Source organism: Lepisosteus platostomus, chromosome 7, assembly GCF_059453375.1.
Source record: "Lepisosteus platostomus isolate fLepPlt1 chromosome 7, fLepPlt1.hap1, whole genome shotgun sequence".
Taxonomy (NCBI): domain Eukaryota; kingdom Metazoa; phylum Chordata; class Actinopteri; order Semionotiformes; family Lepisosteidae; genus Lepisosteus; species Lepisosteus platostomus.
Window position 1 is genome coordinate 49,463,166 of NC_142617.1, and position 18,362 is coordinate 49,481,527.

Sequence of the window (18,362 nt, forward strand, 5' to 3'; positions counted from 1 at the left end):
GGAGCTACCAGCAATAGTTTTTTTTTAATGGTGTCATTCAGATGAATAAACAGGAAAAACAAAGTATAGTGAAATTAAAGTTGTTTATTGGAGTTACAAAGATTTACATACGAGCGTGTTTTGATGCCTTGTGGAACAGCCTTGTATCCGGTAAGTATAAAGATTTAACTGTGAAAACAGTATTGAACTGTTCGTAGTGTTGTGTCTTTGCACTTTCAGGATACACGAAAATGTCTTTTCGGCTTCTTACCTGGGCAACTACGAAGTTAAATGCACTCGGAAAGGGTGTCTGTTGATCAAACACGTAATAATATAATAAAATATCGAAATCTAGCGCCATTTAGACTTCTCAGCTCATAATACCATTTACCTGGCAAGCTATACTGTCTTTGGCCTGTACTAGTTCATAAAAGAGTTGCAGATCATAAACATGACAATTTAATTAACTGGCAACACGATAATCACAGCTAAACATAAGGTTGATGGGAAACCTATGCCCATTTAGAACATGCGTGATGAACTAAGATTGCTGATGCATTGACATGAAAGAACGACATATAAACTTTAATAGTTTATAAAATAGAGGAGTTCAGAACAGTGACGAGTTCCAGATTCGTATCGCAATACTCGCGTTACCTCATTGTGTAATAAATAAAACCACGACTAAAGTTCCAGCATACATCGATTTTCAGTTTATCAAAGGCTTTGGTGATGGACAAGATAGTAGAAGTGTCGAGGATGTTATAATTTGTAAATCGGTTTTTAACACCCCTCTGAAATGTTTTTTCTCCATCGCCACAACCTTTCTTCACAGCATGAGCGTCTTTCTGAAAATGCGTCTGCTTTACATCAAAGACGACAATTCCGAAAGAGTGACCATGATGGATGAAGTCAAAACATTTCCTCTACAGTCGCCACACTACAGTATTGCGAAATGTTGTGAGTCCAACTTTTTTGTAAATTATTATTCCCCGGGCGCCCTCTGCTGGAAATGTAAACTTTTCTTTTCCGTGAGCATGTTCCTCGGTTAATATTTGGTAAAAAGTAACGCAGCAGCAACACAAAACTTGCAAATCCCGAATAATAAACATCGGATTCAGACCCACCAAACAATAACTCCATTCCAGAACAAATATTCTTAATGGGGCTTCCACCGGACGAACGCAAAAAGCTTTTTAGACAACAGAACAGAGATATCAGGGGTTTTTCATACTGTATTGATATGAGGGTTGAAGTGCGTAAGTAAAACGAGCCAAGATAAAATGTTGTATACAGTAATAGCCAGATTACTTTTCCTTTAAGAAATGTAGAAAATGAATGTGAAGTGGAAAATTCTGTATGAATATTGGCTGCTACAATTTACCAACAAATAAAAATAGTCATTGTTAAATTTAAGTTCCGATCTGTAAAAGGGAAATTTAAACTAACGCTTTACATACGTAAAGCTTTCATTTGAACCCCAGTATAGAGTAAATAAAAAAATGTTAATGAATGCGTGGATGAGTTCATTTTTCTTTTCGATGAGTTTTGGCCTGAAATGTATACATAAATTAGACATAATAATTAATATATTCATTACAATTTATGCTTAAATTAATACAGTCGATAAAATAATAACATGTCGATAAATGTAATTTTCAGGATTTTGAAATACTGAATATTCTGCAACGTCTGTTCGATATTTCGAAATTTTGATTGCACGACCTCGCCTAGATGTGTGTAATAAATACAATAACAATTACAAAGTTCGAGCAGCGCCAAGGAAGAAGAAAGCAGAAAACAGTGGAAACGTCTTCTTACATCCTTCTACTTTTCAGTGTGGAACTAACCTCTATCTGTTGGCTCCTTAACCAGATAGCTAGGAAAAGTACCTGCAAATACTGTATATCGTTTTTTTTTGTTAAAGAATTGTTAATAAACTCAATAGTTTAGCTCTAGAAATAAAAGTCAGGAACGGGGCTCAAAAACTTCAAAAAATGAAAGAAAATACTAATTAGCAATTATTTGCTGCATTTCAGATTAAATTGATGTTGGTCGAGTATATACTGGTGGTGGGTGCTGTACATTGGTGGTGGTGGAGGGGAGTCCCCATAAGCTGTAGGGCGTTTTGAATGGAGGGTCCAGAACAGCGCTATGTAAGTGTTTAAGGAATTTATTATTATTATTATTATTATTATTATTATTATTATTATAGAGGGTAGCATGAGACACCCTGGTGCGTGTTTTAGCTCGATTCCGGATGACAAAGAATTGGAATTGCTAAAGGCACAGGCCGAGACCACTTGAGACCACCTGAGCCTACAGTAAATGATTGAGCTCCTCGGAAGAGGGCAGTCTTTAGCTGAAGAAATGGACGTCCTTCGTTATTAGCGATTTCTCTCTGATGTCCGTCATGGTCTTTAACAAAGAAGGAAGTGTTCAGAATCATTCGAATGTGTTTTTCATGTTAACAGAGGAGTGGCTACATTTCAGTCCGTTGGGAATAATTAAAGATGATGCGCAGGTAATGTTTCTTAGCAGCGGGCCTGCATCTGTGTCACACCTGAACAGTATTTCTTTCGAGCCCCAGTTCGGAAGGAAAAGGCCATTTAATCTAATGCGGGCCACCAAGAAAAAATGAAATATTCGCAAACAAGTAGATGTCTATAGCTGGGATTTTAAGTATCATGTCTGCGCTGTGAAGTTTAAACTGTCTGCAAACGGATTTTGTGATCAGTATTTTTAAAGAATATATTTCTGGGGTTCTTCGTTGTGTTGCCGGTTGAGATTGTCTATATGTTCTATGAGACAGTTCTGGAGCGTATTTCTTTTATCTTGCCCAACGTTGTGAATCACCTAATAATTACAAAAAAATAATTATAGTGAGGACAGATATGGCAGTTAATGCTAAATGCACTTTTCTTTTCTCCGATAAATCCTAGGTGTAAAAGTTCGTTACCATCTCCAAATTATGACAGACAATGCCTTACTGTACAACAATGCAAATAAAAAAATATTTAAACATGTATCTATACATGACTTCTATTTTAGCAACAATTTTGTTATATTAAACATGTTTGTTAGTAGGTCAGGTGGGTAGCTGCGTCAGCATGTGTAGTCTGCAAAGGACCAAGTGATAGGTTTATTCCATGCTGAAAAGAGAGGAGAGAAAACACAACGTTATACTATGAGAAAATACAGCAATAAAGATTTATGCTTTCAGTCTGTTTTTTGTAAATCTGTTGTAGGTAGATGAACCATAAAACGATGAAGAACATGTGTCTTATATAAAAGTGGTTTTGTTTAACATATATTATCGGTTTAATTAGGCTAAAGATGAACTGAAATCTGGGATCTTTCAAATGAAATCTGAAACATTTAACTTATAGCTGACCAAGCGGTATTCTATCGCCTAGAGGGAGTTGCGAGTACTAGCCTATAATTTTTATTAAGTAGGCTACAGGGCAATTCACTCTAGATGTGCTGTCAGTTTGCGGTTTTTCACGACAGCTGAAACAACAATTCCGGAAAAAAATAAATGAAGAAACACCACAAATCCTTTTAAGCCCGTACAAAGAGCTATTTCCGACCCAAGAGCCCCGTCGCCACCAACTCTGGAGTCTTCTGTGGCTTTTAGATATCACTCTTTCCTGCTCCAGGAAATTCAAATGCTGTGAGGCTTCGATTCCTTATAAATTGAAGTTAAATGTTATGCAGCAAATTAAATATATTTAATTACCCTTACGAAAAGAAATTACTAAAATTGCGTTTACTAGAAATGTCCTCATCCTTTATAGAAACCTAGGAAAGGGTTATATGGACTTTTAGGACATTTCTCTGGAATCTTTAAGTCACCTATTGAATTTCGTAGCTAGCTGAGCAGCTCAAGAAATGTAATTTACCTGAGCCCTTTAAGTTAGATTGGCGCAATGCTGAAATTCCAGAAACCGAGATTGCTCCTTTAACGCACATTTTAGCCTTGAAGTGAAGTAATGATTAAACTGTGAGCATCGATTTCTCCTCTACCCAGCTTTTGAGTTCAAGTTAAAGGTGGTCCAATGTTTTTTTTTAACCAAAGACATTTGAAAGCGGAACAAAGCGTTTGGCAATCTTACTGGTGAGAATAAAACTGTTAGAAACAGGGTGGTGGTGGGGGGTGGATTCTATAAAGTTAATTGATCTCGTCGGTGGCTCTTGGTACGGTCGAGCTCTTGGGGGGGGGAAATCGGGGATCGAAATAGACTAACCCGCCAGCGACCCCGGACAGACAAGCTCGGCGAAGGTTTTAAAAGCGGGGCAGCTGAACCGCGCGACACAGCCAGGCTTGTCAGTCCCCTCTCCTGCGAGGAGACAAGGTAGCTCAGTCAGCAGACGATGGAGAGGAAAACTAGGAGGAACCTGCGGGAGCGCTTCGCCCTGAAGAACAGCATTGTCAAGGAAGCCTTGGCAGAATTCCTCGGGACATTCGTACTCATCGTAAGTACCCTGTACCCTCACAGTGACCGAGCGAGTTCATTTAACATCGGCAGGTTAAGAATGGCACCTGTTGTCCTTGCTACCACAAGGAGTATGTATGAGGGGTAGTACTACTGTGAGACACAGTGTTTAGTGTTTTGTGTAATGTTTAATTTGTTTGGTGTGAGTGAAGTTGTGTTTACTCTCTGACCCAGGGAAAAGTGGACGGTTGAGGAGAGAATGCAGGCGCGCGGTGTGTCCGTTATTCTTTTTCTTCTTCTTGCTTGGTCTGCTAGTTTTGTTGGGGTTTTTTTTTAATCAATAAAGTGTGATAATCGGCCCGTGAAAGCTCTTTTTCCTTCACGTGAATGCCTAAAACCCTATACCGAACCCAGGATTTTACAGATATTTTTACATATACATAACTCTTTTTTAGAATGAAAGAAAACACGTTTTTTCGTGAACAAGAGGAGTTATGACTGATTCATGTAATGAAGCAACTCTGTGATTTTCACGAAAAGAGGGGTTGACTCATGTCTTTGATACTGGAAATTCATTGTCTCTTACACGAACATTCATCAAATAGCTTGTTCACCGTCTCTGCCAATGGACGGAGGCGAACTGAAAACCCTGGTGACTTCAGAAAGCTGAAATCTGAAATGTGGCCATCAGGATAGTAGTCGGAAAAGACCAGTAAAAGTGCTGATGTTGGTGAAGAGTTATTTCGACTGGCGAAGTAGCCCATGAACGTGGTATTAGAAACAATCTTCTGTTTTATAATATTTGAAACACATTGCGTTATTCGTTTTAACGACTAAATACTTAAATGAAACAACTCTCGTCACTTAATAGATATCATGTATCGATTATAGAAACGCAACATATTTCAAAATTGTAATCTTCTATAGTTGAGGTAGGCAGTGTGGAAGCTGCCGTGCTTTTCTGCTTGGGCTCGGTCTGAGCTCACTTTTGGAAAAGTGTCTTGTTTTGTTCCGCACTGCGGTGAGTGTCACAGAGCAATTCAACGATTAAGTCCGTTGCAAACGTGTAAAACAAAACAAAATGTTCAATTATCAAAAGACTTTAATTAAACAATAATTAGCCCCGTTGCCCCAAATACAGAACGTTGCTGACACCCATATCTATGCGTAATGTTTGGCCTGTTTTGGACTAATATACTGTACAAGTTAACCTCTTATATGATATTAGCCTTTTGTCAATGAGACTGCTATTTGGACCCTTTACAGAACTATCTAATCATATACCTTTTAACTGTCAAATGTTAGGCGTAGTAATTGTGCTGTTTCTGAACTGCAGTTCTGCACCTGCTACTACAGTGTTCCTTTCCCCTGATTAACCCGAGGACAGTTTGTTTCTGTGTGGGTAAACGAATCAATTAAAATATCAAACGAGGCTATTTTCGGAGTTTCTTCGTTATTTTGTTTTTGTTTCTTCCACAAGACTGGATAACTACCCACCCCACCCCCTCTATTTTCTGTGGCTTTGCCCGGGAATGAAACAGTGATTCAAAAGCCCATCTAATTGAATGTGACGGCCGCAATACAAATCAGTATTTTTTTCTTCTTCGCATAATTAGACTCTGGAAACAACGGTCCTTTTTGTTTCTTTGAATCGCAGCTTTTCGGCTGTGGGTCAGTTGCCCAGACCGTTTTGAGTCGCGGTGCCGTGGGAGAGATGCTGACCATCCACATCGGATTCACTCTGGGTGTGACCATGGCGGTGTACGTGGCCGGAGGAGTGTCAGGTAACGGAAAACCCAGCACACTGCCACTGACAGACTGAGGCGTCTTAGTCATCTTTCTGAACCCCTAAATACGTACCGCTGTGCGGAGTAGGTCGTGAAGCACGTCGGCCCATGTTAACAGAAACCTCTCTTGCACAGTAATGCTGTGCAGCAAATTCGGAAAAAAAAAACACACGGGGATCTGCGCAGCTCTTGCAGCACAGATTTAATTTCTTGTACTAATAGCTGAGAATTCCTTTGCAACATCCTTTCTGAGTCGTTGATCACAGCAAAGAAGACTGGTGCCAGAGTGCTGGTTAATAGATTGATTATTCCATCAGTACGCTCTAAATATTAATACTGGGAGCACTGGTAAAGTCTGAGCTTCTTTTAGTGGATATTAGGGGTGCATTTCTGGCATATCATCATATACAGATCTATCAGAATCTCTTCACACATCACATCCATCCAATGCATTACAGGAAAATGTTCCAAGAGTAGGATCCTAGAAATACTGTTTATATTATTTTGGCTAATTTAATACCAAGGCTTCCTGATCATGGCATGACCTGACGTAAATGTGAGGAAGGCGGAATGACTTTATCCCTGTCCACTGAAACCCTGGAAGTTGACGTGTGACTGGCACAGTGTCTGCTGCTTGCTCACAGACAAAGAACGCAGTGTAGTGATGTGCTGGAGACCTGCAGAGAATGCTTTTGCTAAGCCCAACCAGTGCAGTGTAACAGGAGCCCAGTGCCTGGCCTTGTACCTTACAAATATCTGAAAAAGTTTTTCAATGCTGATCAGCTGATTCAAGTATTTCAGAGTGACTTCACTCAGTCAGGCAGCAATGACAGAATGGAAATACTCAGTGTGTTGAAACTGAAGGAACAGTACACACAGAGCAACTACATTCCAGACAAACATCGACATGATCTATAGTTATTACCATGGAAACCCATGCACTATGCAATAAGTGTCACAACAAGCTATAGAAGTGTGTGTACAGGGAGGTAGGTGCAGTGGGTGGTGCATTTGAGTGTACAGCCATAATCCTTTAGATAAAACATTAATTAGTTACTTCCTGCCAACATAGTAGGGTCTGCAAATAGTGGTTATTGTGGGCAGTTTGACTACACATTACATATCCCCATTGGCAAAGCTGTGGCTAGATATTACTGACATGCAAAGCTAAATACCAGTTTCATGCAATCCTGAATGGATTTTATGTGTTTGCTTCCCTAGGATTACTGCAGAAAAAATTATAGGAATAAGAAAAATTATACTTATTAAGAATTAATTAATGGTTTTCTTATCAACCTGCTAAGATATCGTAATGTCCACGAATCAACTCTGTGAGCTTTCTTTTTTATGAAGATTTTTGGCTTACCATTTATACAATAGTATCTGTTTAGGTTTCAATTAAAATAAATAGAAGTGTCCGCGTACAGTATGTCCCTTTAAGGGTGCATGCTATACATAATGGACAAATAATACGGGACAGATCTAATAAAAAATAGCCAGAATGTTAGAGGCCTTGAGCACTGCTCCCCTTAATTTTTTTATCCTGTTGACAGTGAACAGATTCTTCTGGTCTGGTCAGCCACAGCAGTGCTCTTCTTTTCCATGGGAAAATTTTTCACTTCTGCACAGTAGATTAGCAACACGAGTTTTATACCAACAACCGTTTCCACATCGCCAGAGAGAAATGCCGCATGCCGTCTTTTGTAATAACTTTGACCACAGCTACATATTTCGCTTTCTGCCGCACCAAGAGAAAATACATCTCTCAAAACAAGCAGCCTTGCAATTTTTTTAAGTATTGATTATTTGTTAGCCATAAACACGCTGCCCCCTGCCAGTCAAGCATTGCCATATTATGGCATAATCTCTCTTAGGCCACATTACACACTTCCCTGAGTAGGAAGCTCCTTTCTTATCTGCTTTCAACAGTAACAATCAGTGTGGACAGCGACACAGGGTACTTTTATCTTCCACCCACATGACCAAGAAAAACCTACTGTACAGGCTGTGAAATGACATCTGTGATGATCACCTGAGATATCGGACTAATGAGCTTTTCTGGGGCACAGGATCCTTGTATGAGGCGGCCGTGTTGGAATCAGGTGTGGGCAACCTGTGGATTTCCACTATTCCTTTCTTAGTCTACACGAAGTCTTCCCACCAACAGAAGCTGGTTTGTTTTTTTTGGTGGGGATGTGGGAAAGATGTGAGCTGGAGGAACTGGGTGTTCATTCTGTGCAGAACCCTTGCACTAGTTCACTCCACGCTCTGAAATTGTTTTAAGCAGATTTAGCCGGCTTATGTCAGACTCAATTCAGACAGACTCTTTCAGCCTGTTGTTGTTGTGCTGCTCTTTCTGAATGGGATATGGATTAGTTCGCAGTGTGTAGGATGACGCCCCAGTGGTATCAGCCTAGCAGAGGTCATACATAACCTTGGGGGCTAGACAAATGGCGTGAGCGCGATTGATCGCGGTGATGGTGGCCGTAGGGCCTGTTGTCACATGAAAACTTGAAGGCATTTGGTCAAATGATGGGAGAGAAAAGAGCAAAGCAGTCCATCTCCAGATGCATGTTCCATTCCAGATTCATTTCTAAATCCAGCCTTCCATCTGAGAATATGTGTCTGCCAAAAGAGCATGTTAAAATACACCAGGAAACAGACATGTTGGTTGCAAAAATACCTGAAGTGAATTAAAAGAAGAGCAAAGACAGAGCCAAACACCTGCATCGTTATATTTTACAACATGGTGAAGTACAAAGTACAGACAACACAAGATGCTCAGAAGTGCTATATCTGTGTACCACAAAGCGTTTTGTTACTGAATATCACAGTGGGAAGCACTGTGATCTACAGGGTGTTTCTCCTTTAAAATAAAAAGATATTCTGTCACACTGTCCCTGGTCTCTTTTAAAGAAAAGGCAAAAAGTAAAAACAATGGAGTTATTCGAGATGTATGAGGATGTAATGCACCTTTTGCTGGCTGAGAGTTAATTATACTGGTTTCATCTTTACCTAAATCTGCCTAATATTTATTGGAGTAGCTTGTCAACTACCCAGTCACTTAAACCACAAATATTGCTTTTTGCTGCCTGGATATATCACAGTGCCATTTTACCATTCTGATAAGCTCTTGCCTCTGATATTTTGTGGCATGCCTTTAGATCCTTACAGCTAGAATGTAACAGTTGCTCTTCTCCTTAATTCAATTGTATTGCCTTTGGCAATTGGTTCATGGATACAAGCAAGAGTGATATCAAATTACATCATGTGTGGATGGAGTGGTAAATAGAATTAATATCTTGGATCAGCTTGCCCACTTATTACTTAGGTTAAAAAATACTGAAAATTAAATTGCATTCTTCTAGTGGGACAGGCTGGAAACACTAGGGAGGAGTGCATCACAAGCAATCTGAGAGTGAGAAGTAATTCCAGCCCATTATTCTGTTTGAATTAGCAGTGCTTGTTACACTGTTCACTTCATTGAAGCCGAGGAAAAAGTAAACAGGGATTTTTAAAATATGTTTTATTTTCATTAAACTTTATAGAATATGTGCCAAAACGTTGATCCTCTTTTGCAATGACATGATCAATCTGTCAACTAATTTTTATGATTCATGGAATTATACAGCAATTTGCATCCCAGAGGATCCCAATAACCTTTAAACATATAAGATGCGCCATCACTAGGCTTCTCCCACAGAAATCCCTGTGGATACCGCTCACTCAGGAGCAACTTTAGAAACGTTGCTGCAGGAGACGCAAGATCACACAGAGGTCCAGTGTAGCCCAGCTAATGATTTCTTTAACCATTTTTTTAGTCTTGAGAACCGTTTCCACCATGCTCAAGCCCACCCAACAGAATGGGGTGAGATTTCATTTACCTCTCTGCTGCACAGTAAGGGTTCAGGGAAAAAAAAAACTGTTTCTCTAGTAACTGCCTGTCACTTTCAAACAGCCAGCAATACCAAGTGGAAACGGTAAGTGAGGACAGGAAGAAGACAGAACAACCAAACCGTTAAGGAGTGTGCACTTTGGAAACTCTAAGCCCACAACTGTAGGGTGACTCTTTTTTACCCGGAGGCTTCTTGTATTATCCCCTAAAAGCCCTCCCAACAAGTACAGGGTTTGTAGCTGGTGTTGAGTCTTGATTGTGGCTTACCGTCTTGGGCATGACTGGGACAGCCTCACACACTGCTTCCCCATGGCCCAGGCTGTGCTATCACAGCCTGCCTGTGAGGCAATGCTGATGGGTGTTGCCAAGCTCTTGTAACTGCACTGTGGATGCAATCCTAAACCTTTCAAGCCTCAAGGCATCTTTAATGAAGTAGGTGAAATACAAGAAGGCATTTAAATGAATAGTGTAACTTGAAACATCCTTTTAATATATAATTAAATAAGATATTCCACCGCTAGAATGCTGAAAAGTAGGAAGAAAGAAAAGACACAATGTTTTGGCTGTTACGTCTTCCTCGGCTGTAAAGAAGGATCTCACACCAGGGGGAGACCCAAAGCCAAAACGTTGTTTCTTTAATTCTACTTTTCAGCTCGGAATTAACTTTACTTATTCAACGCACACCAACACAGTTTGAATCCCTAACACGCACAATGAGCGCCTTGCAGGTCTAGACACAATTTTTTTAGTCTGAATAACGACGCAATTCCAACGTTGGTAAAAAAGCTCGAAATGGATCATTTGGGAAAAGGGCCCATACAGCGCTTCTAGAAAAGACATTATTGGGAGATTTTCATTTTAGAATTGTGAGATACTTACTAGCAGAATCTGGAAAATGCTTCATTCGGATTAAGATGAGCTCTCGGTTAAATCGCGCCTTTTTTTTCTGGCTGGAATTCCAGGGGCACACGTGAACCCCGCGGTGTCCCTCGCCATGCTGGTGCTGGGCAAGTTGAAGCTGGTGAAGTTCCCGGTGTACGTGGTCGCACAGTTCCTCGGCGCCTTTGCCGGGGCTGCAGCCGTGTACGGGCTGTATTACGGTACGTATGAAAATGTCCCCGAAGTTCCTCATTTTCATCTAGGGCTGAATCATTCTGCTTCTGTCTGTAGGCCCGCGTCACAGGGAAGAAGGTTTCCCCATTCAAATTATTTTCGCGTGCTTTTGAGGAAAGAAAGTAATATTAGGGCCCTGGAATTTGGAAATGAAGTTATTTCAAAAGTGGTTCGTTCCTAGAGCCACAACATTCATACATTCTAATAAATTAAATCGAATAAATTCTAAAGAATGTAATTGGATTAATCAACGCACGCCGTGGACTGGTGTGTATATTCACATAAAAATGAAGAAAAGACCCAGGGTTAAGTGATTTGACTGAAATTCTGTTTGACATGTGTCTCGTGCTTTTCAGCGTTCAGTGAGGTTACACAGGCCTTGAGTGTGAACAGAATAAATGGAAAGACTATTGATTGTTACAGTGGAATGCTCAAATGGGTCCCCAGACCTTTTATAGGACAGAAAACCTAGAAAGCATGTCAGGTTACATTCCAAACACTATTTATGTTGCTGGACTTGGAAGCTGTATCCTAATTACAAAACCAGTGAATACTGCCCAACTGCCTGTCATTAGATTGGGTGTCTGCTAATGTTGAAGATTTGTACTGTATATCAGTTTTGGACCTCCCTAGCAATGATTCAAGAAAAATGTAATATGTACCTGATTTTACATTAACCGAGATTGAAGAAATACTCAATTTCTTCAAATGCGGTGTCTGTAAACTTCCTGCATATTATGCCCTTTATATTTTTTTTTAAATGATACTATCATAAGGGGCAATTATTTGCTCACATACGTATTAAATATAATATATAAAACAAGTATAATAAACTGATTAGCAAGGGAATGATGCGCAGCAAAGTGTCCAATGGTGACACTGTGAAATGTACCAACCCTGTGTTGTATTCTAGATGCCTTTATGGATTACACCAATGGAATACTAATTGTTACTGGTCCCAACGCTACAGCACATATCTTTGCATCATATCCGGGAAGACACTTGTCAATCCTAAATGGATTCATAGATCAGGTGAGTGCCGAGTGGTGATAAAGAAAATGGATATTACACTCCTTTCTGCATTGCATCCTCCATCATCAGTGACATCCGTTATCCACCATTATCTCTAAACTGCGTAATGATTTTGCACAGCATGGATGGCAGAGGGGGGCAGTGTGGTGGCGAATGATTAGCATTGCTGCCTCACAGCACTGTGGCCCAGGGCTCAGTTCCGAACCTGGGGTGCTATCTGTGTGGAGGATGTATGTTCTCCCCATGTTCACATTTTCTCTGGGTTAATTGGCTTCTGGGAAGGTTGAAAGTGGATGGACATCGATGAGTGTGTCTGGGTTTCATTGCTACTGTTCGCTGCTTCTGTGTGTAAAGAAGAGGCACCCAGGAGGGACAGTGTGCCATACTCCTGTGTACTTTAGTCCAGTCTCTCGGGAGCAGGACATGTGCTCACCAGATCAGAGCCACAAGAAGGACACCAGGCCTTTGAACCATGCGTGTGATATAGATTTTTCTTTGCTTATCTTAAATTTCAGCCATGATTACTGGTGCTAAAATTTACAATTTGGACAATGTGGCTTTAAATTAAACTAGAGACCTTAATGACCTAACATTTTAAAATTCAACAATAAACCTATGGCCAAGACTCTGTACCTACTGAATATTTTAATGATAAATCTTACCTGAAAGCAAATATCCAATATTGAATTCAAATTTTAAAATAAAATTTCTTAGACATAAAATTCAGGATTATGTTGGAATTCAAATTACATATTAGAATGTAAAATTATATGGTTGTTGCCAATGTATTTTTTTATTATTAAATAAAGAAAGTGAAGTACTGTTGTTCTTAAGGTAGAAAAACAAACATGACTACACTAATTCAATTAGTGCCATGGTTTTTAGGATAGACAGCTAATGCAAAAAATATCTACAGCTAATCACTTAAAATTGATTATTCCAAATGTTAAAAGCACTTTTCTCCATTAGCAGCTGTTGTGGGATCCTCATTCATTTGTAGGTTTTCAAAATATGCACTTTCATTGTGGCTGACCTTTGCCTCAGATGGTAAAGATGAAGATGTGGACAATGCTATATGCAATCCAGGGTTAAAAAAACAGGAAGTGTGTGAGACATAATACTTAAGTACTTTCTGAATGAACCAATTAGGTTTGTCTATTCAGTGCTAAATCCCAGGTTTTGGTTCGATATCGGGCAGCTTGAAGTTATAGCGGTTTGGTGTTGCTGCTCACAGTGCTAGTGTCCTAGGTTCAATTCTGGAGCTGGAGTGCCGTCTGTGTGGAGTTCGTATGGTCTTCCTGTGTGCGTGTAGGATTCCTCCCTTATTCCAAAAACATACAGGTAGATTAATTTGTTTCTGAGAAAGTTGGCCCTGGTGTGAGTGTTTGTGTGTCTGCCCAGTGATGGACTGATGTCCTGTCCAGGGTGTAACAAATGTCCAGGGTGTCCAGCCTGTTGTTTGCTGGGATAGGCTTCAGCTCCACTGCAGCTCTTAAATGGAAGAAGTGGTTAGAACATGTATTATTATTGGTTCAATATCTTTGGAAGTGCTATTTCCAAATGCTTTCTTCCATAAAATAAATCATCTTCTTGAGCTCTGGATTAGTTGAGCTCTTATTACAGCAATTGTGCAGTATGATTCTAGCTCACCTCTCCTGTCCCTTGTGTGACACAGGTCATAGGGACGGGCGCCCTGGTGCTTTGTATTCTGGCCATTGTGGATGGGAAGAACAATGGGGCTCCCAAAGGAATGGAGCCTTTAGTGATTGGTCTGATCATCATGGCTATTGGGGTCTCCATGGGACTGAACTGTGGGTACCCTATAAATCCTGCCCGGGACCTCGGCCCACGCCTGTTCACTGCAGTGGCAGGATGGGGAAGAGATGTCTTCAGGTAGGACATTGTTCTACAGCACTTTGCATAACACCAAGGACAGGGGCCTAGCTACTTCCTGCAGAATAACTCTAACCAGCCTTCCCTCTCCACAGTAAAATCGAAACTGGAGCCCAGAGTTTCAACGTTACAGGGAGATAAGTCAAAGCCAGAGTTCATCAGTGACATTTACGGGATTGCAATTGAAAGGTCAGCAAAATCATGGCTCCATGATTTCTTCCTTCAGGGAAACGTCAGATAAAGTTTCACAAGTCTGTGTTAAGGAAGTTAAGTCTCTTAAGTTCTCTTTACATGCCTACCCCATTACTTTCCAGCTCTGTGAGTTTTACCATGTCCCTGTTACAATGCACAGCCTGTCAATGTCCAGTCCAGCTGCACAGAATTCCTGTTCATTGTGCCGGGGCTTTTCTTTCACACAGAGAATGGGTAGTGAGGGAACTGAGTGCAAGTAAGATGAAGTGACCGGTCACATTGCGCCTTCACACAACAGGACGGTTTTCAAGCTTTCTGGTATCCTGACATCTGAAATTAACCTTTATTATAAAGGTTTATCATCTGCACACTGAATAAATGATGCCCTTAATATAACCATTATATGACCCTTAATGAAGAAGCCAGTAGTCTTTTCCTTTGAGAGGAAAAGGATAGTTTCACTAATTCTGCTTCCCAGCTGTGCCGTTATTTTTAATCGCCATCTTATAGGATGTTTGGTTAAACCTGTAACAGCTGCCTTTGCATTACTTTTATCACAATTTTCAACAAAGTAGAAGGCCACACTGTGTAAATTGTTCTTGCTTGTTTATGAAGGATTTACAGCCCAAGAGAGGAAGAAAGCACCAGTTTAATATCAGGGGCTGACAATACTCTCTCTGCTACCGGTAGATAAGGTACTGAAAGGTCCAGCAGAGGGCGCCCTTTCCTCTAAATAAGACCACACTTCAGAAACGTCTTTACAACGAAGATAATTGTGTTTACAGTACATCTGACTTCTACTATATGTGCTTCTACAGTATAAGTGTATGCTAATGTGTATAAAAAGTCAAAAACTATAAATGTTCAATAATTTAACCTTTATGCAGATTAAAGGGGAAACAGGTAAAATAAAAGATGGTGACTCATTTCTATTGAATTCAATAATCAGAAAGTACTCCAAAGAGGTACAGAGCTCCTACAGTTCACAAATGGTGAATCATGTGGACTAATCTGCAGAGGGGGCTCAGCTGACTAATTATCATAATCCACCAGACTCGATCAGTTACGACCCAGTAGCCTTAACAGGAAATACCTTTAAAGCAGATTTAGAGCAGATGTGCTGGAAAAGGCTTCTGCTACTCGGGGTTGTCACAGACTTCCATCTAGGCTTGCCAAATTGTGGCAAAAACCAACAGAATCAACCGTCAATCAAATGTCCTTCAATGGGCACAGCAGTAGCTAACACTGTGGTAAAATCGATAAGCAAGCCAGTCAGAGAACATTACGTTTCCTGTTGCGCTGGTTTTAGTCACACTCTGACCTACAGTATACTCATCACTCAGTGAGAAGTGATGGGAACTCACTGGCTCTGGCTTCAAAGTCATCGCCCTTTAGAGCTGAAGAGCTCTTTGATAGCAGATGGTGTTAGCTCTTTCTGTAGAAAAGAAATAATCTCACTGATCACCAAAACACTCATCGGGACAAAATGTAGACAAATTAAGAGGCAAATACTCTATACACTGTTTTTCATGTTAACTTTTGATACCTTTTACACTTTTAGATTCCTTTTTTTTAAACTAAGGCACGCATTTGTTATTATCTTCTATAAGCAGTTACAGTCATGGTTTTCATGTACTGCAAACAAATTATGACCATAAAGGAATTCCTCAGATAATCCAGCATGAACTGACAAAGCGAAGCTACTAGAGGAGAAAGGGTTTGCCTTGTGTGCAGGGGTGTCCCCGGCCGTCATGTTGCCTGTTCTGTCTCTGCAGCGCTGGGAGGAACTGGTGGTGGATTCCAGTGTCTGGCCCGTTGGTGGGCGGGGTTGTAGGAGCTGTGTTGTACCTGTTGTTCATCGAGCTGCACCACGCCGAGCCGCAGAAGCACCTGGAAGAAGAGAACAGCGTCAAGGAAAAGTACGAAATGATAATGAGCTAAGGTCCTGCAGCGGGGCCTGCGGTGCTGCTCCAGTCACTTCGACGCTGCTAGATTAGACCTGAAGAACTGCTTCTCACACGCGCTGGGAGGACACTCTAGGATTCTGCGGTCAAGAACAAGCCCCTGTAATAGAACAAGGGCAGCTCAGTTGTAGGAACTCTACTGTAAGACAGGAACAAACCCACTCTCAGTACAGCTCATAGACTTTGTTGCAAATGGACAGCATTGACACAGACAACATACACAGAAAGGGCCATTAGTATGCTTCCTAGGGCAATATTCTTCTCCAATATTTTTTCTCCATAAAACAGGGAATGTTAATCTGGTAGAACTGTACACCAAGCTAGCTTCTTATTTTAGTGTTCGGCCCTTAAAAATGTTACTTTTGCTTTCAGGAAATGCAGGAAAATAACTGTAGACGGAGGTTTGAAGTGTAAAACGTTTGAAGAATTATCCGGGAGTTTTGACTTTCGGTCACTGAATATGAAGGTAGGGCTTATGAGAGGTGGCTCCCAGTATCCAGCATTTTCCTCTTGTTATGAGCCAGGAAAGAAGCATCCTATAGCTTTGTAATTTAAAAAAATTACATCGGCAAATATCCTGCCAAAGAATGTTTTCATTTCTGAGAAAATTAAGGCTCATAATGCAAAAATCAGTTAGTGGAATGTCCTTTAAATTAACAACTTGAACATCTTTCCCAGCATCCTTCCACTCATCATAAATATTTCACAGTTTTATGCTAAATGGCTAATGCATTCCCTACTCAAATATGCCTTCTGTCATGACATTCAGTGGGTTTGAGAGTGATGTCGTATAGGCATGTATCTCCTCTCTATTATAAATTGCAGTAAGCACCTTTTATGCCCCACAAAATTCACCCTTAACGTGTGTGAAGTGTCAGCATTTTCCTTATGGTCTTTGAAAAGAAAACCAGTGACCAAACCAGTGGTCTTCCACTTGGTCCTTGTTAATACATTTTAAAGAGTAATGTAAATAAAAGCTCTAGAACTGGAAAGCACACAAGCCACAGTGGAATATGTGCAAAGTAGTTTAAAGGGGAGTGCAAACAGACTATAGCACCCACAGCAACCCACAATGAAAACCAAGAAACAGGACATGTTTCTGAGCTGCTGCAGTTCACTGTGGAGTTGCTACATCCCATTACTGACAGAAGGGCGGCGCTTTTAGAAAGATTTCACACGTCCTTCCCGGTGCCATATCGTATGACAGACAAAAGGCAGAGGGTGACCTCACAACGTGTTTCCTTTGGCCGTGGCTGGGTGAATGGTGCAGTCCATCTGGATATGGCACATGCACATTTGGATCCACATGTGGATACACGTATCCATCTGCTGATACTAGCGGTTAAGCAGGGAGAGTCAGGGGAGCTCTGCTGGACAGAGCTAGGCTCTGCGTCCCTCACAGGAATGTGCTAGCGAGCTCACATAATTACTTACTAAAACTAGATTACACGCGGTGTAGCTAAATACAAAAAAAGAGCTTGGATGGCTTGGAAGGAGCACTTTAGTTTGTGACTCTGTTAGAAAGCATCCCAAACCTTCTTTCTTTTTACAGTAAAGCACATCAGGCCACTGACTGCCACCTCTAGGCCACTCTGTGTAGGAGCATACTGGATTCTACAACCTCTGTTGACAGGTTTTTCTTCTTCTATATCTTAATATGTAGTATGTGTTACATTAAAATTAGATATATACGATATACAATAGTTTTTAAATTAGATCTACAGTATATTATATAATAGATTTTTTCAGATGATGTGTAACTATAAAACCGTGTTTTGCCACAGTTAATGGTACATCGGTGTCACAATGGCTATTTCAGCTCACTGTGGTTTCATTACAGAATTTAATGAACCTGTTGTATTTAGTAATTGACCCAGCTTTGGGTGAAAACGTGTTTTTGTTTTTGTTACTTTCTTTTGCTGTTACAGTCGCTATCTGTACTGTCTGCCTCCTCCATGGATTTACTTTCAACACAGCTTTGACAAATTAACTGTCAACTTCTTGTAAAATAATGAAAATGTACCATAAAACATAAATAAACACTAAAAATGTTTAATAATGCCTCCATTGT

General features: G+C 40.4%; 1 protein-coding gene across 7 annotated transcripts; it reads left to right on the forward strand.

Moving 5' to 3' along the window:
- Positions 1-820: 820 nt before the first annotated feature.
- Positions 821-18,350, forward strand: aqp9b (aquaporin 9b). 7 transcript variants are annotated; one of them, XM_088640971.1, is made up of 8 exons: positions 4,114-4,455; positions 6,073-6,199; positions 11,060-11,197; positions 12,124-12,242; positions 13,918-14,135; positions 16,103-16,246; positions 16,664-16,757; positions 17,844-18,350. In XM_088640971.1, the coding sequence occupies exons 1-8, from the start codon at positions 4,354-4,356 to the stop codon at positions 17,844-17,846; spliced, it is 945 nt and encodes a 314-aa protein (XP_088497097.1). In that variant the 5' UTR covers positions 4,114-4,353; the 3' UTR covers positions 17,847-18,350. The 7 variants fall into 7 exon arrangements, with proteins under 7 accessions (XP_088497096.1, XP_088497100.1, XP_088497097.1 ...); XM_088640970.1 differs by lacking the exon at positions 4,114-4,455 and adding an exon at positions 821-939 and having other exon boundaries at positions 16,664-18,350; XM_088640974.1 differs by lacking the exon at positions 4,114-4,455 and adding an exon at positions 4,019-4,096 and having other exon boundaries at positions 16,664-18,350.
- The last annotated feature ends 12 nt before the right edge of the window (positions 18,351-18,362 follow it).